Here is an 18,339-nt window from a genome sequence, read left to right on the forward strand (position 1 = left end):
TTTTTTGAGTGAAAATGTATTTTTATTTTATTTGAAAATTCATTTATTTTTTTTTTTTGAAAGAGATAATCTTTTTTTGTTGAAAATTCAATTTTTTCGTGTGGAAAATTGTACTATTTTAGTTGAAACTTCATGTTTATAAGTAGAAAATTGTTTCAACATTTATTTTTATTTTATTTGAAAATCCATGTATTTTTTTGGGAAAAAGAGAATTTTGTTGTTGTTGAAAATTCAACTTTTCGTGTTGAAAATTGGACTATTTTGGTTAAAAATTCATATTTCTAGGTATAAAATTGTTTGAAAATTTATTTTTTACTGAATATTTATTATTATTTTATTTGAAAATTCATGTATTTTTTGGGAAAAAGGGAATCTTTTTTTGTTGAAAATTCAACTTTTCGTGTTGAAATTTGCACTATTTTAGTTGAAACTTCATCTTTATATGTAGAAAATTGTTTGAAAATTTAAGTTTTTATTGAAAATGTATTTTTATTTTATTTGAATATTGATATATATTTTTTTTGGAAAGAGATAATCTTTTTTTTTTTTGAAAATTCAATTTTTTCGTGTTGAAATTTGTACTATTTTAGTTGAAACTACATCTTTATAGGTAGACAATTTTTTGAAAACTTATTTTTATTTTATTTAAAAATTCGTGTAATTTTTTGTTTGAAAAAGATTGTCTTTTTTTGTTGAAAATTCAACTTTTCGGGTTGAAAATAGGACTATTTTGGTTGAAACTTCATCTGTATAGGTAGAAAATGGTCTGAAAATTTATTTTTATCTTGCGTGAAAGTTTATGTATATATATTTTTTCTTTGAAAAAAATGATCTTTTTTTGGTAGAAAATTATTTTTCTTTCCTGAAAATTCTCTTTTTGTTGTAGAGTTTATTTGCATGGGTTGAATTTCAACTATTTGGCCAAAAAATCGACTATTTTGTTAAAAATGTAATTATTTTGTTGAGAATATAATTCTGAGATTGAAAATTTAATTATTTTGTTGAGATTTCTTTGATTTGTATGAAATACCAACCGTTATATTTTTCGTTAAAAATTCATCTTTTTGTTGAAAATTAAGCTTAAACTGCCTTGTAAAAAATTCAATTGTTTGGTTGAAAGTGCATCTGTTTTTGGTTACAGTTACATTTTTTGTTTTTGAAAATTTGCCTTCGTAATATAATAATTTAACAATTTGATTAAAAATTTAATTATTTTTTTTGAAAATTAATTAGTTTTGTTAGAAAGTCATTTTTGGGTCGAAAATTCAACTGCTTTGTTAAAAAATCATCCTTCGAAATTGAATATTGATTTTTGATCGTAGAAGAGTCCATTTTTAAATTGAAATAGGTAACTAAATTTTTATTTTAAATTGTCTCATTCCTGCTGTAAAAGATTTTATGTTCTTTTTTTATTGCCGGGAATTTTATGAGCCCGGGAAATGATCGTGAATTTATTTTTTGACTGGAAATTTTACAAATTTGTAGACAAAAATCTCTCCAAGTTTGATTTCAACAATTTTTTAAAATAAACAGTTGAATTGTTTTTTTTTTCTATTATGATAAAATTCAGTTCCCACTGCGTAATTCGAAAATATTTCATTTGCAAGTTTTCCGTTTTTTATTTTAATTTTTAGGCGTACATTTTTCATTTAAAGAATTTTAAATGGCAGTTTTAAAGACTTAAATAATTTAAATTTAGAAGCGTTTAAAATCGAAGATTTATTATTTAAAAAAACGCATTTTTAGTAGATCAACAGTGACTATATAATGAGGAAGTGAATAATAATTGATTTTACAAGAAGATTTGGAATCAGTTCACAATTTTAAAATTTCAAGAATTATAAATAATATTTTAGTGTAAAATAAGAAAATTTGGATAAGAAAAATAACTATTGCTTAATATTAAGAAATATTTTATTTTCCTTGTAAAATCCGTGATTATTAATCAAATATTTGATTACTTATGATCTGTAATAAATATTGAATACCTATATTTTGTAGAAAAAATCGACTAAGCTAAAGAGATATTTAGAAGGTCTGAAAAATATTCAAAATTAGTTTAAAGATTGAAATAATTTTGAATAATTTTAGCAAAGTGAAAGGCTTGAAAAAGAATAAAAACCATTTTCTTATGATTCCTATGAAAATTGAAAATTACTTTATTTTGAAAAACTAATTTTCAGAGAATATTTAAAAAGATTTAAAACGAGTTTCAAAATGGTCACAAATGAATCCGGAAGATTTTAAGGAAATATTTGTTATTTTGCAGGATTTTAGAAAAAAATGTAGGAAGAATTCGAATCATTTTAAAAGATGTTTAGAAGTTCTAAAAACAAAAATTCCAAAGTAATTACAAATTTTGAATCTTTTTATGAATTTTTAAACTATTTAAAGTGAAAATAACTTAAGTTTTAATTTTGTGAAGTGTTAAGATTATAACAAAAATGTAATCGTTCAATTTTTAATATTTCCATCTTAACCCTTAAAGTGCGTTGCGGGTGTCTGACACCCCAAGAAATTTTCAAACTTTTATAAAACATACTTAATTCGAAAAAATTGAGCAAGTGTCGCCATCTAGCTTTATTTGGAGACACTAACTGGGGTGTGCAAATAAATATCTTTTTTGAAAGCACCCATGTTGCAATATTTTTTTTATGAAAGTGCACTATTATAAAAGCATACTCATAAATTTTCAGATTAAAATAATTAAAATTGCGTGAGTTATGAATTTTTAAGTAAAAAACCATTTTGTTATTTTTAAATATTTTTTTTTAACAAACTTTAAATAAATAAATGACTATAAAATCAACTCTTCCTGATAAAAGATACTTTAAACTATGTCTTATCATTTTATTGTGACAAATAATTCAATAGGGGTTAAAGAATACATGATTAAATACGCTGGGGTGTTAAATACCCACGATGCACTTTACCGTGATTTTTACCATGTATGCACTTTGAGGGTTACAATTTCTTAAAATGATTTTCACTTCAATTTTTATGACTTCAAATGGAAAATTTGTTAGCTTTAGAGTTCGAATTTTTAAATGTCATTGACCATGATAAAATAGAATATTGCAAAAATCTGAATTTTTTTAAAACGCTAAAATACCTGATTACATTCAAGAAAAAAAAGCGATTAATAAATGTAGATAATAATATATTTGTCAGACAAACTCTGTTCGAATTCGACTCAAAATCGGCAACCAAGGATGACGACGTGTTTCACTTCGTAAGCTATTTACCTATCGATGGACGCTTGTATGAATTAGATGGATTAAAAGAAGGTCCCATGGATTTGGGTCCTTGTCCATCCGGTGATCAGTGGGTGCAAGCTGCCAAACCAATTATACAAAAGAGGATAAACAAGTAAGTTTATTTTTTTTTGCTACTTTTCGATTTATTTAAAAAATTAAATTCTATCAGAAGTTTCTTCTTTTTCATGTTCTTCCTTCTTCTTTTTCTTTTTTTCTTCTTCTTTTTTTTCTTCTTTCTCTTGTTCTCTTTTTTCTTCTTCTTTTTCTTCTTCTTCTTCCTTCTTCTTTTTCTTCTTCTTCTCTTTCTTCTTCTTTTTTTCTTCTTTTTCTTCTTCACTTTCTTCTTCTTCTTCTTCTTCTTCTTCTTCTTCTTCTTTTCTTTTTGTTCTTCTTCTTCTTCTTCTTTTTGTTCTTTTTCTTCTTTTTTTCTTCCTCTTCTTCTTTTTCTTCCTCTTCCTTCCTCTTCTTTTTCTTCCTCTTCCTTCCTCTTCTTTTTCTTCTTCTTCCTTCTTCTTCTTTCTTCTTTTTCTTCTTCTTTTTCTTCCTCTTCCTTCTTCTTCTTTTTCTTCTTCTCTTTCTTCTTCCTTCTTCTTTTTCTTCTTCCTTCTTCTTCTTCCTTCTTCTTCTTCTTTTTTTTCTTCTTCCTTCTTCTTCTTCCTTCTTCTTTTTCTTCTCCTTTTTCTTCTTTTTCTTCTTCTTTTTCTTCTTTTTCTTCCTCTTCCTTCTTCTTTTCCTTCTTCTCTTTCTTCTTCCTTCTTCTTTTTCTTCTTCCTTCTTCTTCTTTTTCTCCTTCCTTCTTCTTCTTTTTCTTCTTCCTTCTTCTTCTTCTTCTTTTTCTTCTTCTTCCTTCTTCTTCATTCTTCTTCTTTTTCTTCTCCTTTTTCTTCTCCTTTTTCTTCTTCTTCCTTCTTCTTTCTTCTTTTTCTTCTTCTTCTTAGCAATAATTGTATAAAATCATCTGAACTAGTTCTGAAGACTCGAAATTTATTGGTATACCTGGAGCAAAAATCTTATCTAACCCAATCAATTTGATTTATTTTTAAAAATAAATTTAGTATACCAGGGTGGCGACTTAACCGGGAATTTTATTGGCCGTGAATTTAGTTGACAAAACCGGGAATTTATTTCTGATCGCAGCAAAATTCAAGTTTTCATTATTTGAATAATTTTGGTCAATTTGGAAGCGATTTTAATTTATATTTCTATTTAAGTTCAGGTTATATAACCGAGAATCAGACGGAATTTAGGAGAATTTAAAAGAATTTAAGGGAATTTAAGAATTTATGATTTTTAACAATATTTTTATTGTTCAGGTTATATCAGTGATTGAATATAAATTATTTTCTAGCTTAGACATGTTCAGGAATTAGAGTATTTCATATACAAATTTAAAATTTTCAAATGTATTTATTTGAAAAAAAAGTTTTTTCTACTTTAAAAGATAACTCTTTAACAAAATAATTGAATTTTTAACATAACAGTTGAATATTCAAATTAGAAAGAAAAATTTTCAATGAAAAAGTGTCATAGTTCATGTTTTAATAAAAAAAGAATGAAATTTATACAACAAAAGAAAAGATTTTTAAAACCAAAAAGACGAATTTCCAATAAATAAAGATTTTTCACTCAAAAATTAAATAAAAGTTTATCTAAATTATTGAATAACAAAAAAAACGCGAATTTTTAACTAAAACATACATTTTATTTAAAAAAAATGAATTCTAAAAAAAAAAAAATAAGTATTTTCCACGAAACAGTTTAATTTTCAACCAGACATAAATCTTCAATAAAGAAAATTTTCACAATGTAGTTTAACTTTGAATTAAGTAGTTGAATTTTCAATTAAAAAAGAAGAAGAATTTTTAACAAAAAAGTTGAAATTTCTGTTTGAATTTTAAATCCAAAAAGACGAATTTTTAACCAAAAAGGATGACTTTTTAACCAACTTGTTGATTTCTCTAGCAAATAGTTGCATTTTTATAAAAAAAAATTAAATTTCTCTTAAAACCGATGAATTATTAGTTTAAAACATTTTTTAGGTTGAATTTTTATCTAAAAAGATTTCAATGGACTTTTCAACATCCAAATATTAAATTCGAACAAAAAGTAAATATTCTATGAAATATTCAAATATTGAACAAAACAGGAGAATTTTCAACCGAAAAGTACGACTTTTCCACAAAACTGTTAAATTCTTAACCAAATATTTGCATTTTTATCCCAAAAAGATGACATTTCTTACAAAACAGATTAATTTTAATTTTTCAAAAATGTTTAAACATTTAAATTTTCATCGGAAAAAGATTCAAGTTGACTTTTAAAGACCAAAATATGCATTTTTTAAACACAAAATAAGTTTTTGCGAAAAAAATTAAATCTTCAATCCTAAAAGAAGATTTTTTTTCCACCGAAAAGGATGAATTTTTAACAAAATAGTTGAATGCTCTACCAAATAGTTGCATTTTTATCTAAGAAAAATGAAAATGCTACTAAAGCAGGTGAATTTTTATTTACATTTTTTAAAAAAATTTTTAAAAAGAGTTAAATTTTCATCAGAAAAGATTTCATTTAAAAAATAATTTAGTTTATTTATCAGCAACAAAATATGGATTTAAAAAAAAGGTTAATTTTCTGCAAAGTATGGATTTTTAACCCAAAAAGACGAATTTTTAACAAAAAAGTCGAATTTGTAATTGAAAAGGATGTCTTTTCAAGAAAATTGTTAAATTTTCAAACAAACAGTTGCATTTTTATCCAAGGAAGATAAAGTTTCTTTTAATACAGATGAATTATTAATTTTAAAAAAACATGACTTTTAATAAGATTGTCAAATTTTCAAGCGAACAGTTGCATTTTTTTACAAGAAAAATGAAAATTCTACTAAAACAAGTGAATTTTTAAATCATAAAGAAAAAATTTCAAAAAAAGAGTTAAATTTTCATCCAAAAAGATTTCAATAGACCTTTTAAAAACAAAAAATACGAATTTTATACAAAAAGTAAATTTTCTAAGAAATAGTTGAATTTTCAACAAAACATATGTATTTTTTATTCAAGAAGGATACGATATTTGTACTAAAAAGATGAAATTTTAAGTAAAAAAAAAAACAAATTTTCATAAAAGTTTTCATCCAAAAAAGAATTTAGTTAATTTATCAGGAATAAAATATGAATTTTAAACAAAAGAAAAGGTTTATTTTTTATGAAGAGTTGAATTTTTAACCCCAAAAAGGCGAATTTTTAACAAAAAAGTTGAATTTTCGACCTAAATGGATAAATTAAAAAAAAAAAAAAATGGTTATACTTTATATTTCAATCAAAAATAAAATTTACACAAAAAAAAAAATTTAAGCAGAAAGACGAATTTTCAACAAATAATTTTAAAACAAAAGACAGTGAAATTTTGAATCAAAGACATAAGCCTTACATAAAAAAGCTTGAACAATGCAATTTAACTTTTATTAAATAAAGGAGTTAAATTATCATTTAAAAAAAAATCTTTTTTAACAAAACAGTTTAAACTTTCACCCAAGGAGACGATTTTTCAATTAAAAATATAAATCTTTAAGAAATAAAATGAAATAAAATTTTGTACTAAAACAGATGAATTTGTAATAAAAAACAAATTTTTTTATAAGTGAAACTTTCATCCAGAAAATATTTCAGGTAATTTTTCAACACTAAAATATAAATTTTAAACAAAAAGTAATTTTTCTACGAAATAGTTAAGTTTTCAAGATAAAATAGTATAATAGTTTAAGTTCTAACCAAACAGTTGCATTTTCATTAAAAAAAAGATTTAATTCCTGCTAAAGCAGGTAAACCTGAAAATAAAGGTGACAAACTTTCCAAAAAAAGAGTTGAATTTTCAACCGAAAAGTTAACGAAAAATGCAATTATTTATTAAAATTTTTTTTTAAATTAATTTTTTAAAAATTGTTGAGTTTACATTTTATTTTAAAGAATTTAAAAATGAAGTTTTAAAAACTTAAGCCATTAAAAATTAGAAGCGTTTGAAATCGAAGATTTTAGATAAAAAATATTCTTAGTTGATCAAATGTCAATATGAATTAATAGTGATTTTTAAAATGAAACTCTCCTTTAAGATTTAGAAATTGAATAATAATTAATTTTACAAAACGATTCGAAATCTGTTTGCAATTTTAGAATTTCGAGATTTTAACGTTAAAAATTAAACTGTTCCAATTGGAAAAAATATTGGTTAAACAAATGTAAACGCCCGATTGAGACTTTATAAACTATTTTCAATTTTAAAATAACATCAAAATAATATATTCAAAATTAAAAGCTTTTATTAAATTTCAAATATTATTTTAGTCTAAAATATTCCATTTTTAAACTATTAAATTTGGAATTTTTTAATTAAGAAAAAAAAAATTAATTAATATCTAGAAATATTTGACTGTTTATTTTAAATGTGTAATTATAGTAAATATTAAAGACTAAATTTTGAACGTTACATTTTATTTGTTCTATTTAAAACGATTTAGGAAGATTAACGAAATTATAAAAAATGAATGTGGAATATTTTAAGGAAATTTGTTTAATTTGGCAGAATTTAAAAAGAAATATAGAAAAAATTGGATTGATTTTAAAGGATGTTTTGAAGTTCTGAAATAATTTCAAAAATAATTTAAAAAATTGAGAAGAAAAAATGTAAACAACATGCAGATGTTTCAAGATTTTCAAATGAAATTTGGACGCATTTTAAGGATTTTTTAACCACTTAAAATTTAAATAATTTAACCCTTAATTTAAGAAGTGTTCCATTTATAAAAAAATGCAATCGTTGTCTGGCTTAAAATTGCTTTAAATGATATAATTTTGAAAAATTTTAATTAATTGATTGATTCTTCAATTTAGACTTTCGAGCATTGAAAATGATAACGTGGATTTATATTTTTAGAACTGAATCTGAATCTTTGAACTGTAGAACTCAATAAATGTGTTCATCATTTAACTAATTTTTTAAATTCTGGAATTTTCAACCAACATGACGTTGATTTTTTTGAAAAAAAAAAATATTTTTTTTTACCAAAACATACGAATTTTCAATCTAGAAAAGATTGATTTTCAACGAAAAATATAATAGATGGTAGATCAAAAAAAGTATATATTTCAATTTTGAATAAATAAAGAGTTGAATTTGCAATCCAAAAAGGCCAATTTTAAACAAAATAGGTGAATTTTTTACTAAAAAGAATGACTTTAAGAAAATTGTAGAATTTCCAAAAAATTAATTATTTGTTTAGACAAATAATGAAAATCTTAATCGAAACCAGGTGAATTAACCAAAAAAGACGAATTTGCAAAAAAAAACTCTGTAACTCTGAACTAAAACAGATTAATTTTTAACCAAGAAGAATTATTTTCTACCAAAAAAGACAATATTTCCGCAACATACATGCATTTTTTTCAAATGGTTGAATTTTGAAAAACATAAATTAATTTTCAGTCAAATGGTTCAACTTTCAAACGAAAAATATAATTTTTCCAGAAAATAGTTATATTTTTAATCAATCAGTTAAATTTTTAACCTGAAAAAATGAACTTTTAACAAAATTCTTGAATTTTTAAGCAAAAAAAATTATACTTCAAATAAAAACAGATCAATTTTCAACCGAAAGTGTAATTATTAACAAGAAAGTTCATTTTCCACCAAGAAAGATTACTTTTCTACAATTAACATGAATTTTTCATCAAAAAAAGATTAACTCCTAATGAAAAATATAATAGCTGATATTTCAACTGTAAAATATTTAAATTTTAAATAAAGACAGTAAAATTATTTACCAAAAAGGGTGATTTTTTCACCAAAAATTGTGGAATTGTTAACAAAATAATTCAACTTTTAACCAAATAATAATTTTTCTTTACCGAAAAACGTAGAATAAATCTAAAAAGCCAAATTTTCCACAAAGTACATGAATTTTGTTCCAAATCGTTCAACCTACAACTGAAACAGCACAAATTTCAATTAAAAATATCAATTTTAAACAAAAAAATTGGAGTAGTTACATTTTTAATTTAAAAATTAAAAAATTTCTTATGTAACGAATGCACTGTATTTAAAAAAAAGTGTTTTAACGTTCAAGCAAACCTTTGAATTTTTATACAGAAAAGATTATTCCCAATAAAAAACATAATAGTAGATATTTAAACCAAAACTGATTTTAATTTTACATAAAAAACAGTTAAACCCAACAAAAAACGAAGAATTTTCAACTCAATATATCTTATTACAACTAAAAAATGATCTTTTTACAGATTTTTGTTTGTTAAATCGTTAAATTTTTACCAAAAGAGGTGACTTTTTAATTTAAATGATGCGTCATAAACAAAGTAATTTATTTTAATCAAAGCAATTTAACCAAGTGGTTAATTTTTTAACAAAAAAAAAATTAATTTTCAACTAAAAAGATTAATTTCCTATAAAAAAAGACAAATTTTTCGCAAAACAGAGTCATTTTCAATAAAAAAAAGTTTATTGTCAACCAAATAGTTTAATTTTGTTCAAAAATAGTTAAACTTTCTATTAAAAAAAAATAATTTTTTAACCAAAAATTTAATAATTATATTTTCAGTAAAAAATTAAGTTTTTACAACTAAAAAAAAAAAGAATTTTTTACCACTGAGATGAATTTTAAACTGCAATGATGCATCTTTAACCAAGAAATAAATCTTTTTAACAAAGTAATTCGACTTTCTAGTAAGAAGTAGAATTTTCATTTAAAAAAATGAGTTCTCAACAAAGAAGATTCATTTTATACGAAAAAAAAAATCTTTAACAAAATACGTTAATTTTTAACCAAATAGTTGATTATTAACGGATATTTGTTTTAAGAATTAAAACTGGGATTTAGAAGAAAGCAATTAAAAAAAATCTCTTTCTAGTCAGAATTCGTAACAATTTAAAAGTTCCCCCTTCCAAATTTCAGATAAAGAAAGTAATTTAAGTAGTTTTTAAAGTAAAAGTAGTATTTAAAAGAAAAAATATTTCTGAATTATAATTGAAAATTTTCTTGTATGTTCGTTGCATGTTGATTTTTTTTTAGATAAAAACTCAAATATTTGATTATAAGTTAATCTCTTTTGATAAAAACTAATTTGTTCGGTTGAAATTTCATAATTTAAATTTTTAATTCATATCCGCTTGAATATAAATTATTTTTGTTGTTGTAAAAATTCAACTATTTTGGTTGAAAATTGACTTGTGGAAAATTCGTCTTTTTATGTAGGAAATTAATTTTTTTGGTTGAAAATTCATCGAGATTCATCGTTTTAATAAAAAATTCATTAATTTGGTTGCAAAATATGCTGTTTGATTGAAAGCTTGTTTTTTCTTCGGATGTTTTTTGGTCGAAAAAACATTTTTTTTAAACTGAAAATGTAACTGTTATTCCAGTTTAGTGTTCCATAATTTTCCTTAAAAATTCATCTTTTTGGTTTGAAGATTAATTTTTTAATTAAAAATTGTATTATTTAATTTTGGTTAAAAAATTATATTTTTCAATTGAAAATTCGTCTTTTTTGGTAGAAATTAATCTTCTTGGGTGAAAATTCATTTTTTGGTATAAATTAATCTTGGTTGAAAATAAAATTATTCTAGTTTAAAATCAATCCTTTTAGTTGAAAATTCATCACTTTCTTTGAAAATGTAGCTTTTTTAAAATAGTTTTTTAAATTTAATATATTTTTTTAAAACAGAAAATGTAACTACTATTCCAATTTAATATTCCACCATATAAGTTGATTTTTTTTGTAAATTTAACTATTGCAGTTACAAATTCATCACATTGTTTGAAAATGTTAGTTTTTTTTAAATTATATTTTTTAGTCAAAAATTCGTCTTTTTTAGTAGAAATTGATCTTCTTCGTTGGAAATTCATCTTTCTGGTTCAAAATTGATCTTTTTTAGTTGAAAATTTATATGATTTTTTTTAAAATCCTCTCTTGATAGAAAAATATTTTTTTCTTTAAAAATGCAGCTTTTTGGTTGAAAAATCGAATATTCCAGTTAAAGATTCGTCTTCTGAGTTGAAGATTCATCATTTTAGTTAAAAATTTGAATAATTTATTGAAAGGTTACCTCTTTTGTGAAAAATTCATCTTTTTTGGTTGAAAATTGATCTTTGTTGGTTCAAAACTCAAATACTTGATTCAAAATCTTTGTAATTTGTTCAAAAATCTTCTTTTTTTTTGGTAGAAAATTAATTTTCTTTTTTGAAAATTCACCATTTTAGTGGGAAATTCAACTATTCCAGTTAAAGATTAATCTTTTTATTCGAAAATTCATGATTTTAGTTAAAAATTAAACTAATTAGTCGAAAGTTAGATTTTTTTTGTTTAAAATGCATCTTTTTTTGGATAAAAATTAAAGTATTATAATGGATTATTCCATCATTTTAGTTAAAAATCCAACTGTTTCAGTTCAAAATTCATCTATTTGGTTCAATATTAATTTAAAACATTTTTAATTTAATTATTTAAAGTTTGGTTGACATATTATATTTTTCTAGTAAAAATTAGTTTTTGTTTTGTTTGAAAATTTAACTATTTCAGTTGGAAATTCTTATGTTTGGTTTAAAATTCAAATATTTGGTTAAAAATGTGTCTTCTTTAATTAAAAATTTAATGTTCAATTCAAATAAAAAAAATTCAAGTGAAAAATTGATATTTTTTGTTTTTAATTAAACTATTCCATTTGATGATTGATAATTTTACTTGAAAATTGATCAGTTTGCTTGAAAATTGAACTATTTTGTTGAAAGTCCGTTTCGTTATTGTTTAAAATTAATGTTTTCAACGAAAGGTTTAACTATTCCATTTTTTGTAAAAAAAAATAATATCAGGGTGTCGGCTGGACCGGGAAACTTGAAAAACCGGGAAATGACAGGGAATTTATTTTTTGACCGGGAATTTTACAAAATTTTCGAAGATTTTTTAAATAAAAAATAGGGTGCCCGCTGGACCGGGAATTTGACGAATTTTCAGAAGAAAAATCTGTCCAAGTTCGATTTTAACAGTTTTTTAAATAATTAAAGTGCAGTTTTGAAGATTTAAACAACTAAAAATTAAAAGCATTGGAAGTTGAACATTTTTGATAAAAAACAGTTTTATTTAATCAACTGTAAATATAAATAAATAAATTATTTTAAAAAGGGATGTTTAATTTTATTTTTAAACACAAATTTTTATGATTTATCAATAATATATTTTTAATTCAGACTTTCAGGTATTCCTTTATATTATTTTTTTATATTAAATTTAATAAATAAATTTATTAATATATTATTTCTTTTAATTTTTTCACCCATTAAAAAATGTAAACGTGCGTTTTAATATTTTCAACTTAAAAATAAATTCATAATAATATATTCATTATGAAAGGTTTTTTATTAAATTTTAAATATTGCGAGTCTAAATTATTTATTTTTTATCCACATCGATTTGAAATATCCTAATGTAGAAAAATAATAAGTATTTAATATTTAGCAATATTTCATTGTTAATTTAAGACGAGTAAGTGGAAACTAAATATTTAAAAGAAAACAATTTTAAACTGAATTGTTTTGCATAGAAAGCTTTGAATTTTTATATTTTCGAAGAACTTTTAAACTTTTGGGGTTACAATTTTAATTGTTCTATTTAAAAAGTGCTTAATTTATAAGTGAAATTGTTAAATTTTGACGCATAAATAACAATTGTACACTTATTATTTGTAAAAAAAATTTGAGTAATTTCTAGAGATATTTAGAAGTTTTTAAAATATTCAAAATTAATTAAAAAATTGAAATTATTCCAAGTAATTTAAACGAAGTGTGTTAACATTTTTTTTCAGAACTTGTAAATATATTTTTAAATTAATCAAAATTTTGCTACATTTTTTGAAAATCTTGCAAATTAAAAACAAAATCCTTAAAATCTTCCATGTTCTTCTTTAATAGTTTTTTTAATCTCTTAAAACCTTCTAAAACTTTCTGTTACAATAATTTTTCAAAGTAAAAAATCATTTTTAATTTTCCTAAGAATCTTAAGAAAATTGTTTATTCTTTGGAATTCTCTTGAATTTTATGAATTCACTGGAAGTTTTTTAATTCACTGGAATTTCTATAAATTTACTCATTTCTACTTGTTTCAATTTTTTTTCAATTTCTTTGGCATTTTCAAGAGATTTAAAAAAATTCAGAGGAGTGTAAAGAATTTAAAATAATTTGGTTTATTTTAAAAGATTACAAATATTTTTTATTTATTACAGTAATTTAATGGGTTTTAAACACTTGAGAGTATTGTAAAAGATTCTCAGGCGTTTTCAAGTGCCTTTAAAAGTTTCAAGGGTTTTCCAAAGATATCAAAGGATTCCAGGGTGGCCCCTTGACCGGGAATACCGGGAAATGACAGTGAATGTTATTTTACCGGGAATTATACAAATTTGTAGAAGAAAAATCTGTCCACTTTCGATTTTAACAGTTTTTAAATAATTAGTTGAATTTTTCATGTTTTTTTAATTATGCTATTATTTAGCTTACAATGCCTGATTCAAAATTTTTTTACTTTAAAAATTTTCCATTTAACACTTTTATTTCTAAGCTTACATTTTTTATTTATAGATTTTTTAAGTGCTTTATTAAAGATTTGGACAAATAAAAAATAAAAGCCTTTGATGTTGAAAATTTTAGGTAAAAAACATTTTTATTTGACAAATAAATTTTTTTTTTTAATTTATATACTTTAAGTAATAAAAAGTGAACAAAAACGATTTGACAAAAAGATTTTAGACCAGTTCAAAATTGAAGAATTTTCAGTGTGACTGAAAGTTTATAAACTATTTTCAACTTAAAAATAACTTCATAATAATATATTTTTAATTAAAGGATTTTATTAGATTTAAAATATTGTTTCAGTCTAAAATATTCAATTTTTAACCCATTCAATTTGAAATGTTTAAATAACAATTATTGAATATTGAGCAACATTTCACTGTTTATTTAAAACAATTAAATAAAAACTAAATATTTAAAGGTAAAAAAATCTTTAACTGAATTGTTTGACATAGAAAACCTGAAATCGTTAAAATTTCGAAAAATGCCTAATTTGTAAGTGAAAATTTTAAATTTTGATGTATAATTTACAAATGAATATTTTTAGAAAAAATTTGAATAATTTTAAGAGATATTTAGGAGTTTTAAAAAGATTAAAAAGTATCATGCAATTTTTAGAAAGTTTTCTTAAAATCTTCTAGAATCTTTTTTGAAAATTTTGTTTAAATCTTTGAAAAACTTTTTAAATATTCTCTTAAAATAATTTTTAAAAATGAAAAGTTATTTTTAATTTTTACTATGAATCTTAAGAAAATGTTTGGATTCTTTTGAGGCCTTTCACAATTCTTGAAAATAATCTAACTTTTTGTTTAAAATCTGCGAATATCTACATTTTGTTGCTATCATTTCAAGTTTTAAATTAAATTTGAATCTTTTTAAAACTTCTACATATCTTAAAATTACTCAAATTTCGCCTATAAATAATAAATGTTCAATTGTTATTTATATATCCAAATTGTAAAGAAATTTTCTAAAATTTGCAGGATTTTCTGAAAATTGTAGAAAAAATTCAATTAATTTTGACAGATATTTAGAAGTGCTGAAAAAATTTCCAAAATAATTTTAAATTTAAAACAAATTTAAAACAACTTCTACATTTCTCAAGATTTTGAAATAAAATTTTGAAGCTTTCCAAGGATGTTTAAACTATTTAAAAAGAAAATAATTGAATTTCTAATCTAAGAAGTGTACAGTAAAAAATTTGTCAATTTTTCAATATTTAATGTTTGTAGCTTAAAATTCCTTGAAATAAAATAATTAAAAAAAATTTAAAGTTTATTGATTGATTCTTTAATTTAGACTAGTGAAAATGTTAATGTGGATTTACATTTTTGGAACTTAATCTGAATCTTTGAGCTCTATAATTTATAAAAGTTCAAAATTTTGCAGTTTTTTTACATTTCATTTAACATTGTTTATTTGAAAAGTGTTATTACCTTCCATTTGGTAAGTGTACATTTTTGAGCATTTGCATTTTTGAATTGAAAAACTTTTAAACTTCAATTTTAAATGTTTGAAATTCAAGTGTTCCACTTTGAATGCTTTAATTTATTGTTTATTACTTTAAATAGAAAAATGTTTAGAATATAATTTGATTTTTAAAATTTCATTGGCCGTGAAAAATGTTGAAGAACCGGGAAAAAACTGGGAAATGGCCGGGAATTTTATTCTTCGATTAAAACGGCCACCCTGAAAATGTTTTAGTGAAAACTTGAAGTATTTGTTTAAAAATTCATTAATTTTGAAATATGGTGCTCTGTTGTGTGAAAGGATGTTCAGAATAAACAATATGATTCAAAATAAGTGTTTTGCATTTTGCACAAATATTATTAATATGTTACTCTTAATTGGTCGAAAAAATGAAAAAAAACGGGAAATGGTCGGGAATTGAAAATCCTCCTAACCGGATCGTCACCCGGCATACGTATCCATTTTAATACATTAATTGCTGATAAAAAGGCTGATAAATATACGTAGAGGAGAGTACCCAAATATGAGATACCAACTCTGGCGTGATTCACGGAGAAAAATGGATGTTTAAATGTAGATATTCAAAGGGTAAGATTGTAGCACCTAATATGCAGATATTCATGTCAAACATTTACTATCTTTTTGAGATGTTAGGCGTAATTTTTTTTTATGTTAAACTAAAACAGATTCAGATGTTAAAACCGTTCGAGCGCATGCGCACAGCGCATTGGAATTTCACGACTATATTTGACCACTACATATATTTTCGATATTACAATTTTGGAACATTTCCATATAATCAAAATTAACTATCCTTACATAAAATTGTATCACGATTTTTTCTGTCCATAGAAGGGAAGAATGATTTTAAGTTGCAGGTTTATTGACTTAACACATTTGACAAAATGTTAATGAATTTAAAATAAAAGTTGAGTTCAAGTGACTTAAATTAGATATAATTTTAAATTCAGATTACAGATTATTCGTTCTTTGATTACTTACCCCTTTTTTATTTGAAATTTAAAATATTGAACATGACCTCAATTTGACTGAATGTATATCATCTGATCGACATTTCATACCCTTTATCTGTTTTCCTTCGTGTACGAACATTAAATTTTTATTTTAAATTCACAAATAATTTATCAATCAATTCCTTAATTTACCATAAATAAGTAAACTTCTCAAATATTTAGAGGCGTTATTTGACACAACCATACATGTAATATCCCGGATATTTCAGCTGAACATTTTGGATCTTAGAGAGTACCATCTGACTTTTTAAGATCTACAGATGCTAGCTTTGAACATCTAGATTGTTATCTTATAGTTAAACATAAAATATGTTTATGCTGAACATCGAGATGTTACGTTTGAACATACCTTTTTCTCCGTGTTGTCGGAATTCTATGTACTGAATTTGAAAGTAATATAGGTCATTTTAAAGGAAATATAGTTTGTCATAAGAAGCTCAAATAAAAAATTTTATTAAAAAATTTTTTTATGCTGAAAATACAAAAAATAGCTAATAAAATGCAAAATAAAGTATTATTTTTAATGAAAAACTTCATTCTATGTTTCCGAAGTATAAATTGACTGCTATTTAGATAAATTTAGTTTTTGCAGTAGTCGCAAACACTTTTGTAACCAATTAATTTCCCCCGCGCAGCCACAGTGTTATAAAAACCACAGGTATCTCATATTATGAGAACCACACCGTGCAACTACGAACTTACTATGTCTGACCTGTACAATGAAAAACTTCAACACTATCGATATTTTCCTACTCAGTCATTCAATCCTCATCACTCCAGACAAACTTTAGTGCTAAATACATATTTAATTAATAATAAATAGAGTTCAAAGAATTCCCTTCCAAGAAATCGACCACCATCGATTTCACAAAAAGTTCGCCTATAATCTTTAAAAGCCCAATGAAAAAGGGACTTTACCACGAAATTATTCTTTCTTCAAGGGCTACAAGTTAGTGATAGAACCAACAGAGTGGGAATTAAAATGTAGAATATTCAAATAGGAAAACAATCCAATGTTTTTTTTTTAACGTCCAATAATCAAATAGATGAAAAAAATTGCTTGAAAATATAATCAAGGATCCAACGACCAAATTTGGACAACCGCCACAAAATGTTCCCACTGAAATCTGGAAAAAAGGGGAAACAAGTCTCCCCCTCCTTTCTCTCTAAAATAGAAAAAAGAAAAGAAAATTATTTATCTTTACTTTGGACGCAAATAAAAAGGAGGAAAGAAAAATGAGAAGGCAACCAACAAAATCCCCTTCCTTCTCTTTATTCCCACCATTATCAAATCCCAATAAAAAGAATTAAAAAAAAAAACAAACAAAATTATGTAATAATCACCAACGTTTCGGCAGTCATACAGCATCCTTATCGAGGTCAAAGTAAAGATAAATAATTTTCTTTTCTTTTTTCTATTTTAGAGAGAAAGGAAGGGGAGACTTGTTTCCTTTTTTTTCCAGATTCCAGTGGGAACATTTTGTGGTGGTTGTCCAAATTTGGTCGTTGGATTCTTGATTATATTTTGAAGAAATTTTTTTCATCAACAGAGTGGGTCTCTCAGTTTAGCTGATACCCCGCTTTCTCATATTACAAGAATATCTCATATTCGAGTACTCTCCTCTATGTATTTATTTGTTTGATGCGCATTTGCAGATATAACGAAGGAGAAATCCATTTTAATTTGATGGCAATCGTGTCGGACAGAAAGATGATGTATGAGAGAGAAAAGGCGAAATCTGGCGATCCAGCCGAAGTGGCTCGTTTGCAAGATCTGATTGAGGAAGAGATTAGAAAATCGAAGAGGTATCAAATTGAGAATGTCCGAAGGAAGCACAATTATCTTCCGTTGATCATTGAGTTGTTGAATGTTCTTGCGAAAGAAGGCAAACTTGTGCCCCTCTACCAAAAGGCCAAGGAGAGGGCGATTGAGAAGGAATCGAAGAAAAATAATAAG

At 23.6% G+C, this 18,339-nt stretch overlaps 1 protein-coding gene across 1 annotated transcript in view; it reads left to right on the plus strand.

Moving 5' to 3' along the window:
- LOC117181588 (ubiquitin carboxyl-terminal hydrolase isozyme L5) overlaps positions 1 to 18,333 on the plus strand; it is a gene marked incomplete at its 3' end in the record, with an annotated part of 24,204 nt that extends 5,871 nt beyond the window's left edge. The window contains exons 5-6 of the mRNA XM_033374430.1: positions 3,172 to 3,369; positions 18,039 to 18,333. Coding sequence (XP_033230321.1) covers positions 3,172 to 3,369; positions 18,039 to 18,333 — 493 coding nt within the window. The remainder of the gene's footprint in view (positions 1 to 3,171; positions 3,370 to 18,038) is intronic.
- Between the last annotated feature and the right edge of the window lie 6 nt (positions 18,334 to 18,339).

This window comes from Belonocnema kinseyi, chromosome 10 (assembly GCF_010883055.1).
Source record: "Belonocnema kinseyi isolate 2016_QV_RU_SX_M_011 chromosome 10, B_treatae_v1, whole genome shotgun sequence".
Taxonomy (NCBI): Eukaryota; Metazoa; Arthropoda; class Insecta; order Hymenoptera; family Cynipidae; genus Belonocnema; species Belonocnema kinseyi.